The sequence below is a fragment of the Nycticebus coucang genome, chromosome 5 (assembly GCF_027406575.1).
Source record: "Nycticebus coucang isolate mNycCou1 chromosome 5, mNycCou1.pri, whole genome shotgun sequence".
NCBI lineage: Eukaryota > Metazoa > Chordata > Mammalia > Primates > Lorisidae > Nycticebus > Nycticebus coucang.
Window position 1 is genome coordinate 17,439,871 of NC_069784.1, and position 21,510 is coordinate 17,461,380.

Genomic DNA, 21,510 nt, shown 5'->3' on the forward strand with positions numbered 1-21,510 from the left:
ATTAGCCTTCTTCCAATTATCCCAGAGCTCTCTGAGAGAATGATCCATTTTTGCTCTCCATTTCTCTTCCTCTTTGAGAGTTGGGAGCATTCAAAAGCTTTGTGTTCAGTGTCAGAAATCCTTTCTTCTGCTTGCTTCACTCTGTTACTGAGGGATTCTACTGTATTTTTCAGATCTTTGAGGGATGCAAATTCTTGCTTCAGTGTGTCAAAAATCTTTGGTGGTTTTGTCTTTAAATTTGTTGAATTTTTTTTTTTTTAGTAGTGAATTTGTTAAATTCTTGGGACAACTTTTGAATTTCTCCTTGAATTTCGACTTCTTGCTCTTTGAATTTCTAATTCCAAATTTTCCTCCATTCTACTAATCTTGTTTGCAATCCAAATTTTGAATTTGATTTCTGACATCTTGGCCAGCTGTTTATGAATGGGATCTTCAGTTACATCTGCCATATCTTTCCTTGGGGGGGTTGATCTATTCTGGTTATTCATGTTACCAGAGTTTTTCTGCTGATTCTGCCCCATGATTATTTTACACCATTTGACTTTTCCCCTGGAGTTTTCTTGAGGACCCATACAGTGCTATGGCCTGAGAAACTGGGGACCTGTTTGGTGGGACTTTGGTGGGACTAAGTGGCTCTGTCTTGTTTTCAGCTGGTCTCTGTCCAACCCTAGTGAAACAGTTACTCTGGGTTGAAGTCTCAGCTGTGGAGAAATACCAGCAATTAAGTCACCCCGCCCCCTACAGGCAACAATTGGAAAAGGAAAATCAAACCTTCCTACAACCACACACCCAGGGCACCACTTGGATAGTCCTCAGGCAATTTGCTCAGTTTAAAAGGTCCAAATCAATTGTCTCAGGTGGGAGAGTTTAAAAGTCTCTGCAAAAGTCTCTGGCAACTAGATTGCAGGTGTCTGCTGACAACTCAAATATGACTTGCTCTGGTTCTCCGTGAAGTCAGGAGGACCCACCCAGCAAATAGATTAGTCTGGGAAGGTTGATGCCTCCTTCCCCACCTTGCACCTCTGTCACACCCAATCACTGATAACCCCTCAGGGCTGTGACCCAGTTGCCTCCAATGAGCAGATACTCCAGGGGTTTGCACCTGCCTGAATCACAAGAAAATCTATGTCTGCTCAGCCAGGCCACTGCATTCTGCCTCTATCCAGCATGGGAAGGTGAGGCCTCACAACTTCATGCACTTGATGGAGGCTGGGGGGTGTTCACTCAGTTCCAGCCCCACCCCTGACTGATGTTACTGACAGAACAGAAGAACTTTGCAGGAATTTGTTTCTGTCCCTGCTAAATTCCCCTGAAGAAGAGAAGCTGTTTTGAGTTCCCAGAACCTGTGCCTCAGGCCCTGTCTTTGCTCCTGCACATCTGTATTCGCAGCATGGTTAGGTGTCAGTTCTAGCCTCCTGCCTTCCTTTGTCTATAGGCTGAACATCCCCTGAGGGCTGGGTGCGTCTTAGGCTCAGTAAAGCAGTCCTCTGGGTCAGCCCCACCCTGGGAGTCTATGGCACTGTGTGTGCGTTTTCTATTCCTCGTGCTCCACCCAGGCTGGTACTGCCTCAGGCAAACCTTTTACTCACAGGGCCTGCGTTTCCACCCCATATCTGTTCTGTGGTAGTTACCACCTGAGAAGATGCCAGGCCTCCTCTGGTTGCCCAGAGAGACAGGGGGTGTGACTTTGGGATATCTGGGGTGAGCCCTATTGTTGCCCAAAATGGCTACTGCTCTGAGCCTCGGGGCACCGTCGCTCTTGCGTGGTTCCCTCTCAGTTGACGGTCCTCTTCTCACTCCCATGGCTCAGAATCGGCACTGACCAGCTGCAGTCCAAGCCCTGTCCATAGCCCTCAAGAAATCAACCAAGAATCTGGACTCCTGGGGGACAGGCCTCCAGACCTCAGAGTGAGAGTGGAGAGGAGTGCTGGGAGCTCAGAATTGCAGGTAGAGAATATACACAGTTTTATACAGTTTTATGCCTGGCAGGAGAATGCCATGGCTCCCTAGTAGGGGAGGTAGGTTCAGTTTTTAGAGGGTCTCTCCAGTGGAGTGTAGTGGGAGTACCTTTGAACTCTGCTCGTTTGTTTGTGGGGCACTCCGAGCTGTTCTCATGGGGGAGGGGACTCCCGTCTGCTTGGTGATGGATTTTGTACCTTTTGTTTATATCCTTGGGGTCGCAGCTTGTCTCAGCGGGGTTGATATGCGTTCTTCAACCTTCTCTCTTGGTGTAGCTCTAATCCACCAGGTTACTTGCTAAATTTTTGCCCTTTAACTCTCCTTCTGGATGGAAGCCTCTGTGGAAAGCTGGCTTCAGTCAGCCATCTTGTCTCCCCAAGCGATAGCACTGATTTCTGAACCGGTAGGCAAATGCTATGTCGATACTCAGGTTACTTTCCATCTTGTTGACGCAGTTCACCCTCAGGCACAGGCCTCCAGAATAGCCACCGCATGTTGCAAATGCAAAGATTGCAAAAAGCAGTTCCAAGGCTCACAGGAAGGCGAGGGGCTCCTTCAGTACCTGGAAGGTGCCTGTGAAGGCTAGCTGACTCACAGGGTCCATAGCTCACCCTCACTGGGTCTTCCCACCTACTGGTTCCCTACAAAAATGAAGTTCGACTGACACCACGTACAAGCTCAGAGAAGCCCCTTTGGGAGAAGCGAGAGCCTGGATCCGTTAGGCAAGGGCAGGGGCCTGCGAGCCACGTGCCCTGCACCCGCTTGTAACACCGGGCTGTGCGCTCTGGGGAGAGCGATCCCACCAGCCTCTTAAGCATTTTCTTGGCAATAGAACTCTGGAATCAAAATATATTTCTAAAGTTTGGGAATCACTATTCTTTAGGCATCTTATTTTGTTGAATTAACTTAATAGAGGCAACATTTTTTTAAGAAAGCCTTTATCTCCCATCCTGAATGAGAAAGAAAGAATCTCAAAATTGTAAAATTCCTTTTGCTTGATAACTTATCTGCTTAAACATTTCTAACATGTAGGCCAAATAGCTGTTGAACTAATATTAAAACATCCCAGTCTGGTATAATGCAGAGATTTAGATTTTGAGTTTAGAGCTCTGGGTTTATACCTTAGATTAGCAATTTCTATGTTACTTTGACCTAGTTACTCACTGAACTCCAGTCTCCTGTGCCCTACTTTCAGAAAGTGGAATAACAAAATGTACTTTTTAAAAGTCTCATAACATGAAAAACCACTTGGTATCATGCTTGGCACATAACAAATGTTCAGTAACTATTGTTTTCCTTCCAGGAATAAAAATCTGCCCATTTCCTCTTTAGATGGGACTGGCATTGGGTTCCCATTCTGTGTGTAACTAGTCCAAAATTATTACATAAAAAACAAACATTTAAAAGTTTAACATATAAGATATTATTTTAAGAAAAGATCTCCTTCATTGGTATTTTTATGTGGGATACTAACCTTAGTTTATATATGATAAGCAACTTGTCACTCAGAAATGGCAATCTGAGTGACTTTTGGGAAATGTTACAATTATATTTGATGAGAAGTCTTTAATAATCTGTATAATACTCCATTGAAACTTCCTTTCTGAGCAAAAATAAGAACAAAAAGTTCAACTTTTAGCAATTCAGGATTAACTGAAGTAACTTTTAAGATTAAATAGATTCCTCCTTATTTTGACTAATAATTAATGACAAAAATAGGAGAATCAGAAATTATTATTTTGTCATAACTCTAAAATTTTTAATTGTTTATTTAAGCTTAAAAAATAATTTTGTAGAAATTTTTATTTTCGGTTAAGTCATAAAATAGGTTATAGGGAATGGAATTTGCTCATTTAAGCTATCAAATGCATCACCTGTTTTGTGTAATCACAATTAAACTAGCACATTATAAATAAACTCATGTTCCTTGTTAATTTAATTTTCTACTTTATACATGTTATGTGAGTTCACTTGTTAACAATTATGTTACCTGGCTTTCCTCATTTTAGAAAACAAAATTATTTCTAACGGACTTGATTCAAATATAACAGGAAGCCTTGTACTTGTACAATTATATAAAATCAAACAACTCAAAATTTATTTGAGGAAAGGAATTATATGTTCCAATTCATCACCTCTTAGATCATTCCAACATTTCAAAGCCAAAGAAAAATTATCTCTATACTCTTAAATTATATTACAATTCAATAAACTTTTTGATAATGAAAAATGTTAAGGCCAAATTTAGATTGATATAATCAGAGCTAAAATGGAAAATGAAATACTAGAAACAAGAATATTCCTAAGATCACAAACATAATTTATACTGGATAAAAATAAAGTTGTGCTTTTCCTCATTTCTCTTTTGTATAGTAGGTTTTATTTATTAGTAGAATCATCACAAGTGAGTTTAAACTTGTAGCAAATAAGAAGTTCTAATTATGAATAACATGATTATGCCTAATCGGGAATGGTTAACATGAGTCCTAAAAGTGCTTAGAGATAACTAAGAAAAAGACCATAAAATAAACTTACTGTTTCACCAATCTTTCCAATATTTCCTTGATCTCCTACTTCTCCCTGTCAGTAAAGAATATAAAATTACAGAACTGGTTATTTTTCAAATAAGATTACTTATGACAGATCTTCTGTTTCCTTTTTTAATGTAATTAACCATAATGTAGAAAAAGGCAAAGGAAATCTGTTATTCAAAACTCTGCTATAATATTTCTGTTACACAACTGTAAGACACTGATATGCCAAGGTTATGAAACCTTACCAAGTTTGTACAGTGTTTGCTGCCTAAGTGCACAGCGGCAAGTTCACAAACTTAATTGTCATACCTTGTACGATGACAGCTCTGATGGCCAGTCCAGAAAAGCAGTTCCAAAATTGCTTTGAAGGGTGGACTAGGTGCTGGAGTTGGTGCACAGCTTCCCAAAGGGAATACACAAAGGTGACCGTAGTGATATTCAGCAATGAGGTATGTAGTAATTTTTAAACATTGAATTTATGAACTTAATTGTCAGACCTTGTGTGTTCATAAGCCCAGCACCACAATTTTGCTGTTCATAAAGCTCTGACAACCCAAAGTTTTTGCGACTCATTTGGTGACAAACTTGACCTAACCTGAATTAATTTGGTGCCAACACTTAAATTGACCTGAGTGAGTTTGTTTACAGCCTTGATTTATTACAATTAATCTGCACATCCTTACATTTCACCACAGATCATTAATGTACCTCATTATGATCTGCTGCCCACAGAGTGCTAGCAGTAATACCTAGTTTTTGACACTTCATTAGACAGCTTTTAGAAAAAATTTATGGCAAGATAACATGCAGATTATTTATTTTCTAGTATCTTTCCCTTCTTACCCGTAAGTTGATCCTCTCCAATTCCAAAAAGGAAAACAAACAGAAGGTTTGTGTTAACAGTCAGAAAGCAAAGGTTTGTTTGCAGATTACTTGCATCCTTGCTTTAGTTTTCAGAGACCCTGAAGATTAAGGGTCTTTGAGGACAGCAACAGAGAGGAGAATTCCCAGGACTAGGGAGAGAAGAGGGGTCTAGGGTGGTCTGAACCTGTGTGATACACTGAAGCACAAACTTCATCAGCATCTAGGAGGTAGCAAACATTAAAGAACTTCCTCCATTTACTGAGTTCCACAGAAGCCCATAGATTCTGGTGTGATCTGGGAGAAGGCAGCGTATATCTAACGACTGCCATTCAGAGTCTTGCCAGTTTACTGGATGACAGCTCACAACTGGATTTCCTAGACCTATTTGGCAATACAGGGATTACTCTCAATAAAGGGGAACTGATCAAGCTTTCTGTTTATAAACATTGTACTTCTACATTTGTACTTCTACAGAGTTTTTGTATATAATTTGAGAAAATATCAGGTATATATAGTCATTGAGGATAAGTCCAGTCACAGACATATTGATATATTAAAAAATACTTTAGCTCATATTTCTTGATTGATCTTAGAAAATGTTGTGTTGTTTAGCTTTTTCTGAGATTTCTGTATCATAAAAATGATAAGCTTGATAAAAAAAAAAACCTCTACCTTTATGAAAACCTCTACCTGTGACTCTTTCAATTATTACTTATATTTTAAATTTGTAAAAATCATCAATTCTTTTTTTTTTTATTAAATCATAGCTGTGTACATTAATGCGATCATGGGGCACCATACACTGGTTTTAGAGACCATTTGACATGTTTTCATCACACTGGTTAACATAGCCTTCCTGGCATTTTCTTAGTTATTGTGTTAAGACATTTATATTCTACATTTAGTAAGTTTCACATGTACCCTTGTAAGATGCACTGTAGGTTTAATCCCCAAATCTTCAATTCTTATCAACTAGTTTCTTTCAGACTTTAATGCTGTCTGTACATATTCAACCACAACATTACTTTATATTTATTGGTGTTATTAAAAACATCTAAACCTTGGAAATAAAGCAAAAAATGAGTGGTAGATCTTTTCAGTGTCATAGAATAATAAAGTCTACCCAATGATTATGTAGAGAACAAACTATACTTAGCCAGAATCAATGTTTCCCGTGACTAAGAACCCCAGACTTGGTAATGCTATATTAACTTGTAGATTTCTGCCCAAGAGGACATAATAACCAAAGTTATGGTTAACCGTCCTGTGTCTGACCTCCTGTGTCTTATCCTAACATTTCTTTCTTTCTTTTTTTTTGTAGAGACAGAGTCTCACTTTACTGCCCTGGGTAGAATGCCATGATGTCACAGGACTCACAGCAACCTCCAGCTCTTGGGCTTCCACGATTCTCTTGCCTCAGTCTCTCGAGCAGCTGGGACTACAGGTGCCCGCCACAATGCCCAGCTATTTTTTGGTTGCAGTTCAGCTGGGGCCGGTTTGAACCCGCCCCCCTCGGTGTATATGGCCGGCGCCCTACTCACTGAGCCACAGGCGCCGCCCCTAACATTTCTTTACTCAGTTGCATAGCTGTACAAATATTTAGTTATAGATACAATCATAGACACAGCTTGAGCATCCCAAATCTGAAAACCCAGAAGCTGAAACTTTTGGAGCACTGACATGATGCTCATTGGAACATTGTGGAGTTCAGATTTTTGAGTTTGGGATACTCAAATGGTAAGTATAAATAATACCTATATCTCCAAATTCAAAGAAATCTGAAACCTAAATGTTTCTGGTTTCATGCATTTCAGATAATGGAATATGCAGCCTGTATTTAGATCAATATAAATATATAGAGTCTCAATTGCATGAGGGTCATAATTTTATCTTTGTAATAATTATGCTTTAAAATCGCTACTAAAGTCAGTTGCTTTACCTTTAAGCCTTCGGGTCCTGGTTCACCTGCATACCCCTTTTGACCTGGCTTTCCCTAAAAGAGAAGGAAATGAAAGAAAGAGATATGTTTAGTCATTCTCATTTTTGCATGTTTCCTAAAGTTTATACAATTTAGACTATTCTTATAAAATTAAACACTTCAAAATTATTTGATAAATGTATTTCATCATATTCATTAGCTGTTCGTTCTACAACTGACTGTCTACTCTGTGCCATGCATATTTCTAGGTGCCAAGGACCAGGGAATACACTAAACTAACAGTCCTCTTAGAGCGGGTATTTTAGTAAAGATGACCAAGTTGTTGTTTTGTTTTTGTTTTTTTTTTGAGACAGAGTTTTATTTTGTCACCTTTGGTAGAGTGCTATGGCATCGTAGCTCACAGCAATCTCAAACTCTTGGGCTCAAGTGATCCTCTTGCCTCAGCCTTCCAGTAGCTGGGAGTACAGGTGCCTGCCACAACGCCCAAATAGTCTTAGAAACTGGATCTTGCTCTTACTCAGGCTGGTTTTCAACTCCTGAGCTTAGGCAATCTACCCATCTCAGCCTCCCAGAGTGCTAGGATTATAGGTGTGAGCCACCATGCCTAGCCTGAGATTTTTTTTTTTTGAGACAGAGTCTCACTTGTCACCCTTGGTAGAGTGTCATGGATTCATAGCTCACAGCAACCTCAAGCGATTCTCTTGCCTGAGCCTTCCAAGTCGCTGGGACTAAAGGCATCCACCACAATGCCCGGCTATTTTTAGAGATGAGGTCTTGCTCTGGCTCAGGCTGGTCTCGAACCTGTGAGCTCAGGCAATCCACCTCCCTTGGCCTCCAAGTGCTGGGACAAGATTTTTAAAAATAAGTAAAATATATAGTACATTAGGTAGTAGTAATATGAAAGACATCAAATTAAGCAGGGAAGAGAGATATAAACTCCTGTGAGAGTTTTCTTGAAAGTTTTGATAAGATTTCCAGGAAAAAGACCTCATTGAAAAGGTGGCATTTGAGAAAACACTTAAAAAAGGGAACAAATTACAGGCCTATCCGAAGGAAAAGTACTCTAGGTGGAGGGAAAGAGCAAATACCAAGGCACTGCTGCTGGGATGCACAGGGTGTGTTGAGGAACTATGAGCTGGAGAAGAATTAAAGAGAAGATCAGTAAGGGGATGAGGTCAAAGAAAGGAATGAGGGATGGGGCGTCAGGTCCTGTGGGCCTTGTAAGTTACAGTAAGGGCTTGCATCTTCACTCTGATGGGAAGGAAGGCCGTAGATAAGGCTTGAGAAGAAAACACATATGATCTATACTTTAATAGGATCACTTGGATGCAAGTAGGAGCAGATAATGAGATTCTGCTGCAATAATCCAAGAGCTATACTGTGGTGGGGCAGATCAGGGTTATATTAGAGAAGGTTGTAAAAAGTGGTGACATTCTGGACATAGGAGGCCTGCAGGTAGAGCCTCCAGAAACAGTTGGCAGGTCATGTGTGGAATGTGGGAGAAAGAGAAAGAAAGTCAAAATGAATTTAAGATTTTTAATCTGAGTAATTGACCATATGACATAAGGAAAGCTAAGAACAGTTTTAAAGGGTAAGTTAGAAGCTGAGTTTTGGACAGTTGAGTTTGATGTGCTTGTTATACGTTTAAGTGGTAGTTATACATGTCAAGACTGCAGCAGGCAGAAGGTTCTGACTTGAAGTTATAATTTTTGAAATCATCAGCATTTTGATGGTATTTAAAACCATAGGACTGGATGAGCTCATCTAGCAGTGAATGTAGACAGAAATGAAAAAGTATTTCACAGATGACTACGCCTCAGAGCGCTTCAACATTTAGAATTTGAAGAATTGAGATAAATTTGATGCTAAAGCGTTAGGAGGGAAATCATGCAAGTGAAGGAATTGGTTCCAGGGAAATGGTATTGTCAATTTCTGAGGGGTATGAGTACTGAATAATGTGAAGATTATGAAGACTAAGCAATGACCACTCAACTCAGCAACAAAGACCCCACTGGTAACCTTCATAAATAAGATCTGTGCTCCAGCAGTTGGGATGAAAGTGGTTTAAACAGATAGAGGGAGGAGAAAAAATGTAAAATGCATGTATAGAAAACACTTTCAAGGAGTTCTACTGAAAAGTGAAGGAGAGAATAAGATAATAAGGGGAAACTGGGATCAATCCAAGTTTTACTTTTTTTTTTTTTAGAGACAGAGTCTCACTCTATCGCCTTCGGTAGAGTGCCGTAGCGTCACAGCTCACGACAACCTCCAACTCCTGGGCTTAGGCAATTCTCTTGCCTCAGCCTCTGGAATAGCTGGGACTACTGGCTATTTTTTTGTTGCTGTTTGGCCGGGGCCGGGTTCGAACCCACCACCCTTGGTATATGGGGCTGGCGCACTACTTGTTGAGCCACAGGCGCCACCCTTGCTTTTGTTTTTAAGATGAAAGAAATAATAGCATGTTTATATGCTGTTAGGATGATCCAGTAGAGAGAAAGAATTAAGATACAGGAGAGAGAGGGGAAAACTTCTAGACCAGCAGTTCTCAACAGTTCTCAACCTGTGGGTCGTGACTCCTTTGTAACAATGAAAATACATTGCAGCAGTAGGAAGGTTGAGAACCACTGTTCTAGACCAATGTTCTTGAATAGACAGGAGGACAGAGTGTATAGTAAACAAGGGGAAGTTTAGACGTTACCTTAAAATATGGCCTATTTATCCACAGTCACAGGAGAGAAGGCACAGAAGTCAATGGGCATAGAGAGAGGGAGGGGTAGATGCAACGACATAAATTGTCAATGTCTTCCGCTTCCAGTGTTTTCAGAGAAGTAAGAAACAAGGTAAGGTTAAGAAAGAGGATGAGAAAGAGGCAAATGGAGTTTGAAGACAGAAAAAGTACAAAATAATTTATAAAAGTAAAAGAATAAATGGGTATGAAGAGAGAATTCAGAATGCAACCAAGGGGATAATTATAATGTCTTAAATAGGATGAGGAGGGATACGGAGTCATGGGAGACGGAAGGAAGAATGGAAATAGTTATACACCATATTTGCATTATGGGAAGAATCTCCCTGGAGTCTGGCATCAGCACATTTATAACTTCTTAGAAATCAAGCAATTTAGAGCATTAGTAACAGAGTTATTACCAATGACCTATCCAGGTGCTCTGTGGGGTTTGGAAAAACTAAACTTTAGACGTATACTTGGAAAAGTAGTATCAAAAAATTAAGAGAAGAGAAAAATTACAGTAGCCTTTTCAAAAAAAATTCTACCATAACAGATGGATTTTGAGAGTGTTATATTTCAACATATAACATCGAAACCTTATTTTTACATCTAAAAATGTAAAAATTTTACAGAGGGTAATATCCTGTAGAGTTGTTTCAGTATTAGAGATGATTTATAGGATAAACTCCACAGCAGTTCCACACCCCACATCGGTTTTCAGCCAACAGTAGAAATAATAATAAATGCAAAAACTGATTGGACAAGAGGTGAGTTTAGTTCTGTTTTCCAGGGAAAGTAAATTAATTTTTTTAAATTAAGAATATCATGGGGATACAAATAATTTGACTGCATGAATTCTTTTGTACAGTTTGAGTCAAAGTTGTAAGTGTCTCGTCACCTGGATAGTGTGCACTGTAACTGGTAGGTGTGAATTTACCCATCTTCGTCTCCCCCATCTTACCAGGAGGAAATTTTCAATGAAATCAATTTCACGGGGCTTGAATAACAGTTTTTGGAATAATGACTTTTTTCTTTTAATAGGATTGTAGCAATATGTATGCCAATGGAGAAAGATGCAAAAGAAATAATGTCTCTTTAAATGTGATTTTTTTTTTATTTCAAAGTATTATGCAGATACTAATATTTTTGGTTACATGAAGTGCTTTTATAATGCTCGAGTCCTGGTTATACATGTGCCTGTCACCCAGGTAGCGCTCATCGTGTCCATTAGGTAGTTTTTCACACGTCCCCCCCTCCTCCTTCCTTGCTTGGCTTCCGTCCACTTTTACTTCCCTCTGTGCATGTGTATGCTCAGCAGTTAGTTCCAGCTTAATAGTGAGTATGCATGATATTTATTTTTCTACTTTTTAGATACTTCACTTAAGATACTTCACTAAGATACTTCACTTAAGTTCCATCCAAATTGTCGCAAAGGGCATTAAGTTATCCTTCTTCATGGCTGAGTAGCATGTCATGGTATAAATACACCACATTTTGTTAATGTACTCAAGAATTGATGGGCTTGGGTGGTGCCTGTGGCTCAAGGAGTAGGGCGCCAGTCCCATATGCTGGAGGTGGTGGGTTCAAACCCAGCCCTGGCCAAAAACCACAAAAAAAAAAAAAAAAGAATTGATGGGCTCATGGGTTGATTCCATATCTTTGTCATGGTGAACTGTGCTGCAATAAACATTTGAGTCAGATGTCTTTTTGACAAAATGACTTCTTTTTCTTTGGATAAATATCAAATAATAAAATTGCTGGATCAAATGGTAGATCTATTTTTAGTTCTTTGAGGAATCTCTATACTGTTTTCCACAGAGGTTATACTAATTTGCAGTCCCACTGACAGTGTACAAGCCTTCCTTTCTCTCTGTATCCATGTCAGCATCTATTGTTTGGGGATTTTTAAGAAAGGGCATTCTAAGGAAGGTAAGGTGATGTCTCATTGTTATTTTAATTTGCATTTCCCTGATGGTTAGTGACCCTGAGCATTTTTTCATGTGTTTATTGGCCATCTGTCCATCTTCTTTTGAAAAAGCTTTTGTTTGGGCAGCACCTGTGGCTCAACGGGGTAGGGTGCTGGCCCCATATGCTGGAGGTGGTGGGTTCAAACCCAGCCCCAGCCAAAAAAAAAAAAAAACTGCAAAAAAAAAAAAAAAAGAAAAAGCTTTTTGTTCATGTCTTTTGCCGCCCTTTTGATGCTATTGTTTGTCTTTTTCTTGATGATTTGCTTGAATTCTTTATGGATTCTGATTATCAGCTCTTTATTGCATGCATAGCTTATGAATATTTTCTCCCATTGTATGAATTGTCTATTTGCTCTGTTTATTTCATTGGTGGTACAGAAGCTTTTAAATTTAATCAAATCCCATTTATTTATTTTTGTTGTTGCTGTGATTGCCACTGGGGTTTTCTTCATAAATTATTTGCATAGGCTGAAATCCAAAGTGTTTTCCTAACATTTTCTTCCAGAATTCTTATGATTTCATGCCCTACATTAAAGTCTTTTTCCATATTAAATTAATTTTTGTGAGTGATGAGAAATAAGGATCCCATTTCATGCTTCTGTGTGTGGCTATTCAATTTTCTCAGCACCATTTATTGAATAGGGACTCTTTCCCCCAGTGTATATTACTGTTTGCTTGTCAAAGATCAGGTGGCTATAAGTGGATGGTTTTCTGTTCTGTTCATCAGTCTATGTCTTTATTTTGTGCTAATACTTTTGTTACTATAGCTATGTAGTATAGTTTGAAGTATGGTAATGTGATTGCTCAGTATTTGATCCTTTTCTTTAAAATTGCATTGTCTATTCGGGTCCTTTTCTTGTTCCAAAAAAATACAATTATTTTATTTATATATTTAAGATATGATGTTGGTATTTTGATGGAGATTGTATTGAATCTGTAGATCATTTGGGGTCGTACAGACATTTTAATAATGTTGATTCTATTGACGCATTAGCATGATGTTTTTCCATTTATTTCTCTCATCTTCTACAACAAAAATAACAAAATATAACCCTCCAGACCAGATGGAGTCGTAGCTGAATTTTGTCACTCCTACAAAAACATTAATACTTATACTATAAAAACTATTCCATTACATCCAGAAGGAGAGAATCCTCCCCAACTCATCCCACAAAGCTACTATCACCATGATACTGAAGCCAGGAAATAACACACACAAAAAGAAAACTACTAACCAATATCCCTTAGGAGAATAGATATGAAAATCTTCAATAAATTACTAGCAAACTGAAGTCAATAGAACATAACAAAACAATTACCATGACCAAGTAGGCTTCATTCCAGGGATGCAAGGATGGTTCAACAAATATAAATCCATAAAAGTGATTCAACGCATAAACAGAAGCAAAATCAAAGATCATATGATTATCTCAATAGATGCAGAAAAATCATTCAACAAAATTTAACATCCTTTCATAATAAAAACCTGCACAAAGTAGGCATAAAAAGAACATATCTCAAAATTATAAAACTTATATGAGAAACCCATAGCAAACATTATACTGCGTGGGGAAAAGTTGAAAGCATTCCCACTAAGAACTGGAACAAGAACCCCCATTGTCACCATGTCTATTTGACATAGTTCTGGAAGTCCTAGCCAAAGCCATAAGCCAGAAGAAAGAAATTATAGATATCCAAATTAGGAAAGAGGAGGTCAAGCTATTACTTTTTACTGAAGATATGATCTTATATCTAGAAAACTCCAAAGATTCCACCAAATACTCCTGAATTTGATAAATAAATTCAGTAAAGTCTCAGGTTACAAAATCAATGTACATAAATTAGTAGCCTTCCGATGTAAGAATAACAGTTAATCTGAGAGTCAAATCAAATACTCAATTATTGACAATAGCTAAAAAGAAAATAAAATATCTGGAAATGTACTTAAAGAAAGAGATGAAAGATCTCTACAAAGAGAACTACAAAACACTGAAAAAAGTGAAAATCCTTTAAGAACCAGCACTTTACATATGATGTTCTCAAGAAAAGAGAATGAAATGTATTTCATGTGAGTGAGTCTAATGCCTCTTAAAATAGATGTATTGTAATGCATATACTTTAATTATTTCATAGTAATGTAAAATTTGGTCATGAATACAAAAAATGCTTTACGAATTCATTTCAGAGCCTGAAAACAAATAATTCATGTATTTTCACACAGTATTATCTCATGAAATTGGTGGAAAAGTCATATTTTTAGCTTTCCATATTTTACTGACACACTTAGAAAACAGAAATCCTTAGAATATTATAAAAATGGTGAAAGTATTTAGCTTCAATTTATAAATTGAGAAATTTATAAATAATTTGCACAAATTACTGTGCTTTTCCATTTATAATGGCTCCCATTGTCTACTGCACACCCATGTTTTTGGCCCAAATTCTCAGGAAAAAAAATGTTTCATTTATTGTTGAATTTCAATTTTTATTTGTTTATATTTAGGTACTTGCTTTTTGTATTATAAAGGAATTTTAGCATTTGTTTTTTTAACATAATATGGTACAAAAATTTTATGTAACAAATAATTATAAAACAAAAGAACAGATGTGAGGTACAAGAAATTTTATGTTCTAGTAACAAATGTGTGATATTTACACATCATAGGTGGCCAAGAGGTCTTCATGATTGTCATTATTTTGCATATGGATATTATTATTGCTTTCTAAGGCTACACTTTTAATACCCAAGTGTAAATAAAATAATTAAAACATTTACATTGATATAGAAGTAGTACTACCCATGTATAATGTGATACAGAAGTAGTACTACCCATGTATAATGTGTATCCTTATTTTTCCCTCAAAAATTTTGGTCAAAAGTGCACATTATACATAGCAAAATACAGTACTAAGAGCAAAAGACCACAGAAAAAACAAGTAAATATGTGACAGATGTAATATCATTCAAAATATTCCTGAGAATTCCAGTTATTGGCCTATTTTATTTTGGGAGATGTTATAGCTATATTTTACCTTAATACTTGTTCTTTTGCTGTCATTTAAAATTTTTAAGCTATTAAAATTATTTATAGAACACTTGATTTCAAGAGAAGCATGTGTGGAAAATTATTTATATGACACTTACCCTTGGCCCCAGTTCTCCAAAGCGTCCAATTGGTCCTTCTTCTCCCTTAAAAAAATTCAGAACATATCATTCTGAATGATGCTAAAAGCAATTTTTAAAAAATGTAAACTCTTATTTTGCTTATTCTGAAATGTGAAGATCAATCTGAGATGTAATGGATTGGGAATTGCAATATTATCTTGTTTCTGCTAAAGATAAGATGATTTTCTTGCTTTATGAAACTGCAATATCTTTTTTTGTGTGTGGGTGAGACAGTGTCAAGCTGTCACCTTGGGTAGAGTGCTGTGGTGTCACAGCTCACAACAACCTCAAACTCTTGGGCTGAAGTGATTCACTTGCCTCAGCCTCCCAAGTAGCTGGGACTACAGGTGCCCGCCACAACTCCCAGCTATTTTTTGGTTGTAGTTGTCATTGTTTGGAGGGCTCGGGCTGGATTTGAACCCACCAGCTCTGGTGTATGTGGCTGGTGCCTTAGCCACTTGAGCTACAGGTGCCAACTCTGAAACTGCAATATCAACATTAAATAAATTCAATGCTCATCAGCATTATAACACTCATGAGGACCACAATTTTTTTTTTTCAGTTTTGGCCAGGGCCAGGCTTGAACCCACCAACCCCAGTATATGGGGCCGGTGCCCTACTCCTTGAGCCACAGGTGCTGCCCAGGACCACAGATATATTAAATTAGAGGGAAAGGTCCAAAAAATTATATCCCAGAAATTAAAATGTAGAAATTGTGAGAAAATGAATTGTTAAAATTGTAGGAGGCTTAGACACTGATAATGTTTCAAAGTGCAAACAACCACTTCTTTCAAGGACAACCGTAACATGATTGGCAGCATGAATTAGCCTTCAACATAATAAGTCAACATCATGCAATACTTCAAAAGGAAAATACATATTATTCAATTACTTTGGATGCACTGACTTATAGTACTGACTCGGCACAGATTTTATATTTCATTGAGGTCATAGAAAATTTTCCTTCTGCTATGAGTTACTTGCTTGGGGCACTCTTAGCTTCACGCACTCCTAGCTTGGGGTACTCCTGCTAACAGAAAACAAGAAATAGCTATCTTTAACAACTTTCAAGATAATTGTCGTGAAGTTAGACTTACTTTGGTAAATTTAATGAGTGTTTATACAGAGGGTGCACCTTCCATTACAGGAAAACATGAAGGGTTTATTACACAGATAAAAAAAGTATTAACAGATCTGAATGCTCTCATTTTTCATTGTATCTTGCATCAGCAAAATCTGTATGCTAAACTATTATTTTAAGTGACACTTTGCTATAAGTTGTAAGTATTATTAACTGTGTTGTCCAAATGCAACAAAGCATAGTTTTGTAACATGCTAAAGTTGAACAGTGAGGAATATACAGGTGGATTTGCTGTATCATTTTAAAGTGCCTTGTCTATCACAGGCATGGGGTTGGCCAAATTTTTAATCTCTATGAGAATAGACAGTTAAATTTTATGAAGAACAGAATCAGCATATCAGAATAATCATGTGAATTATTGAAAGAAGGCTTCAATAGGAATGCAGCATTTCTGTATAATGCCACATTAAATCAAAATGACTTGAATATTTCTTTACAAGATAAAACTAAATTTATATATGATGTTTACCCCCAAATTCAAACATTTCATAAAAAGCTATCTTTTTTAAAACATTCTTCTTCAAAAGGAAATTTCAGACGAACATTTTCCCCAGTTAGCAAAGATCACTGAGGACAGGATGATATATGTGAACCATTTGAAGAATACATAGGTGTTACGGACCTACTAATTGGAGAATACAATAAAAGGCTCATGAACTTTGAGAGTCATGACATCACACTCATAGTAGTATTTCAACCTCACCTATTTGATATCTCCAAGGCACCTGAAGAAGTATAGGTAGAATTGATTGAGCTCTCAGTGGATGATATTTTAAAGTCATTGTTTGATGCTATGAAAGATCCCATTGAAATATAGAAAAATGCAGGAGAATACCCATGCTTTCAGCAACATGCCTGAATACTACCGTCTTGCTTGTCAACTATTTATTTCTGCAAATCTACATTCTCTTAGTTAACCTAATCAAGACACCCTTAAGGTTAAAAAAAAATGACTGATACCCATTCAGAGATGATCAACTGAAACTGTGAAACTGTGAACCTTCAGGGTACAACCAAGTGTTCAAATACTTTTCAACAAAAAGCACACACAACAGTAATTAAAACATTCATTGACTTCAAAATTTAAAACGTTTTCATTCTTTGAAATTATTAAGTACGTAGTGGTTAGATTTTTATGAAATAAAGTATATATTTATAACTGAAGTTTCTTCAAATGCAACCTTATTTGATTACAGCTAAATTAATGCAGCCTTCCCACATGAAAATGTTCTCCACTCATGATATGGACCTTATTTTTGACTAATTTATAGGACTCATATTTTAGATACTATATTTATAATGTCTTGAAATATAAATATCTGGTAAATCTTGGTAGGATCAAAAACTAAATGGGTGAGACAATGAAAATAAATTTTATCCATCATTTTCTCAAAGAATAAAAAAGTAACAAATGCTTTAACTCCATTTAAAGACATATTTACCAAATACACTGATTAACCTTTAAATAGTTGGTATTAACCACATCTGAACAATATACTATAAGACTTCACTAGAATATAGTGTATCTTATTTATTTGATAAACATTTTTGCTCAATTCATAATTATATTAAAATATAATATATTGGGTCACAAATACAAAATAGTCCAAATAGTAAACATAAGTTCTAGTACAATGAGTGCAACTCTGGGTTCAGATTCTTCAGAAATTCCACTGGAAATCACTGAAAAAATCACTTTAATGGATTCAGAACACTGTGAAATGATTCTGAATATCCCATTACTGCCCATATAAAAGGATGACTTGAAATTCTCAATAACAAAAATTGTCCACATTAATAAAATGCTTGCTTTAAGCCAAAATTAAAGTTCTATAATAAATAAAAAAGAGAAAATTTGAATTAAAAACCTAGCTGACTGAATAGTCATTTCTTCCATACCTGAGTTCCTTTGAGACCAGGAGGTCCAGGAGGCCCTCTATTTCCAAGGAGTCCCTATAAAGGCAATATAAGAACACACAATAAAAATCATAAACCAGTTGACATTTTGATCAATGAGCTTTAATCTGTGGAAAGGCAATATTACTCGGTATCACTGACTTCCCTGTAAGCAGTTACCACAACGCAGTAGGAAGATAAATGAGCATAAAACTACAGGGCATCTAGAACACTGGGAAACATAGGAGAACTTATTTTTAAACAGTATGTTGATGTTCAAATAAACTGCTCAATATGTTATTCTTCAAACTCCAAACAACTTATCAGAGAAAGTGTTTCTAAATTTAAAGTAATGTGTTCTATTGTTAATCTGTTAATACAGTGTCCACAAAGTCTGAAAACAGATGGAGGGGACACATAGTGTTTTAATATCTGTGAAGAGACCAGCAGAGTCTGGAACTTATTACTTGTTAGTTGAATAATTCATTAGTTCTTCATTACTCATTGGTTGAAGAACTAACTGTTCTTTTCAAAACAACATGGTAAAAAGAGAAGGGCAATTTGCAGAAGAAAATGACAGTATAAATTGGGCTAGGAATTTTAAGACTATAAAAAACATTTTGTTAATCAAAATACATGTACAAGTTGTTAAAAATAAATTGATCCTGGAATGAAACCTTTTTAAAGTAACTGTTAAAAAAAAAAAACCTTCCTAATTAAGAAAACCCCTATAACATATAGTCAACATGGCAATATTTTCTTACTAAATTCTGTTCTCCTAATTATGCAATGTAGAATCAAAGATTTAAGCAAATATCTTTTAAGAATTATCCATTATAATATTGCTTCTACTGATTCTAAAACCATTAATAGTTTTCATCTAATTTTTAACTGTAGTTAAAGAGTATCCTTACCCAGATGACTTTGATCTTTAGTTCTGAAATGCAGCAGGTGATAAACCTGCATGGAAATCTGTTCTTCATATTATATTAATACCTTGCTCTATCAGTGCTAGACTTTAACACAATCAAATAATAAAAAACTCTTCATCAATTTAAAAGTCAATTAATACGCATCACAAGATTATTATATAAACAGCTCCATTCAAGAAACTGCATCACTTTAGGTAATATTCTTTGTACAGTTTTCTTATTTTTGAAAGAAGTGATGGATTAGATTACAGAAGTGGTAATATGCTGTTTTATGCCAGTCCAATGTACATTAATCCTTCTCCAGGCAAATATGCCCTAATTTTCATTAAGGAAATATTCTTTCTCCACTCTTGGTTCATGCTGCTTTCAGAGGTACTTCTACCCATTACTATAATGGGAGACGTGTAACAGGGACCTAAGTCAGCATCTTCCATACCCCTAGAAACAGTGATTATTCAGGCATGGGTAAAAGACCCAAGTCAATCTAACTAAAACAAATTTTGGACTTCAGTGGAACTATCAGAAAGACAGAACAACATTAAGGATTAGGTAAACTGAACAGTGGGAGGGAGAGCCTGAGAATGAAATCAACAAATGGAGAGAGTAGGCCTAATTGGACTCTTATGATGTTATTTGGGGTCCTGGAACCAGGAATGATTGAATCCCTATACATTTAACATATTTGTTTCAACCTGTTGAGTTGGTTTTCTATTACTTGCAACAGAAAGCATCCAAATTGACACAATGACTTCAATTCTCTTCAATATCCAAAATACTGCTCTTTCAGAATTCAAAGAGAAAGATTTTAAGTGTTTAGACACACTAGAGGTACAGAATCAGAATGCCATAATATATGTATATGACAGCAAACATGTAATCATTTAATTCGTGTTTTTGTTCATTATTTTTTCATCTGATGTTTATTAATTTTCTACCACGTATAAGGCCCAATAGACAGCAAAATATTAACCTCTGACTATACAAATACATATATGACATGTTTCCGTTATCAATAAGTTTATAATTTATTATGGAAGATGGTCCTTCAAAATAAAAAATATTAGGTAAAGTTGTTATAGCAGTAGAGATATACGCATAGTGTAATAAGGAGCAAAATCCTTTCTGGGAGGCTTAGAAAATTTTTAGTGTGTGCAAATAACTTTGTATTAAATTACTATAGGATAATAGAAACTTGTAATAAAATTAAAAATACACTAAAAACTTATAAACAATTCCTGGGGCTCAAAGGGTTCTGATAAATATTAGATTAAACATTAGATTAGGGTATGCATGTAAGAAACTGGCTCAGCTCTCTATCCAGAGTATAATCAATGGGGGGGCTGAGTGGCTAGAGGGAACCGGGTACCCTTAACTTTCTCATCGAAGCTGTTTATTCTAGGGATGGCACTACTGACCAAGAACCAGAAATAAACCTTTCAAGGAAGCAGGCAAACCCATACTATTTTTTCTTCTGTCTTTCTAGACCAGACATGCACAGAATATTCCATCCAACAGCAGCAGAATATGGATTCTTTTAAAGCACACATGGGCAGGGCACAGTGACTCACACCTGTAATTCTAGCCAAGGTGGAAGCCGTGGTGAGAGCATCACTTGACACTAGGAGTTCAAGGCCAACCTGAGTGACAGAGCAAGACCCCATCTCTACAGAAATTTTTAAAAAATTAGTGGGGTCTGGTGATGTATGTCTGTAGTCCTATTTACTCAGAAGGCTGAAGCAGGAGGATGCTTGAGGCTAGGAGTTCGAGGCTGCAGTGAGCTATGATCATACCACTACACTCCATCCTGGGCAAGAGAATGCGATAGTGTCTTTAAAGAAATAATTAAAGCACATATGGAACATTCTCTAGGATGGATCACATGTTATATTATAAAACAAATCATAGAAAACTTAAGAAGACAAAATTTATACCAAGTATCTCTTCCAGCCATGATAGAATAAAACTAGAAATGAATAGAAGAAAAATTGGCCCACTTTTGGCACTTCTATTCAACACAGTACTAGAACTCATAGATTGAGCAATAAGGCAAGAAAAACAAAAACATCCAAATTGGAAAGGAAGAAGTAAAATCATCTCTGTTCACAGATGACATGACCTTGTATGTAAACCCCCCCAAAAAATCCACAAAACTGTTAGAAATAATAAAAAAATTCAGCAAAGTTGCAAGATACAAAATCAACATACAAAAATCAGTTGCAATTCACACTAACAGCAAACAATCCACAAAAGAAAATTAAGAAAACAATCTTATTCATATTAGCAAAAAACAGAAGAAAATACTTAGGAATAAACTTAAGCAATGAGGCAAAAAAAATGTGGACTGGAATCCATAGAACGGTGACTTTAGAAATTAAGAAAGATAT

The 21,510-nt window shown here is 36.5% G+C and overlaps 1 protein-coding gene across 10 annotated transcripts in view; it reads right to left on the reverse strand.

The window, feature by feature from the left end:
• Positions 1–21,510, reverse strand: part of COL24A1 (collagen type XXIV alpha 1 chain) — a 305,122-nt gene that overhangs the window by 166,188 nt on the left and 117,424 nt on the right. For all 10 annotated transcript variants that reach the window (XM_053592398.1, XM_053592400.1, XM_053592399.1 and 7 more), the window contains 4 exons: positions 18,198–18,251; positions 15,137–15,181; positions 7,297–7,350; positions 4,495–4,539 (listed from right to left, as the gene is read on the reverse strand). In XM_053592398.1, coding sequence (XP_053448373.1) covers positions 4,495–4,539; positions 7,297–7,350; positions 15,137–15,181; positions 18,198–18,251 — 198 coding nt within the window. The remainder of the gene's footprint in view (positions 1–4,494; positions 4,540–7,296; positions 7,351–15,136; positions 15,182–18,197; positions 18,252–21,510) is intronic.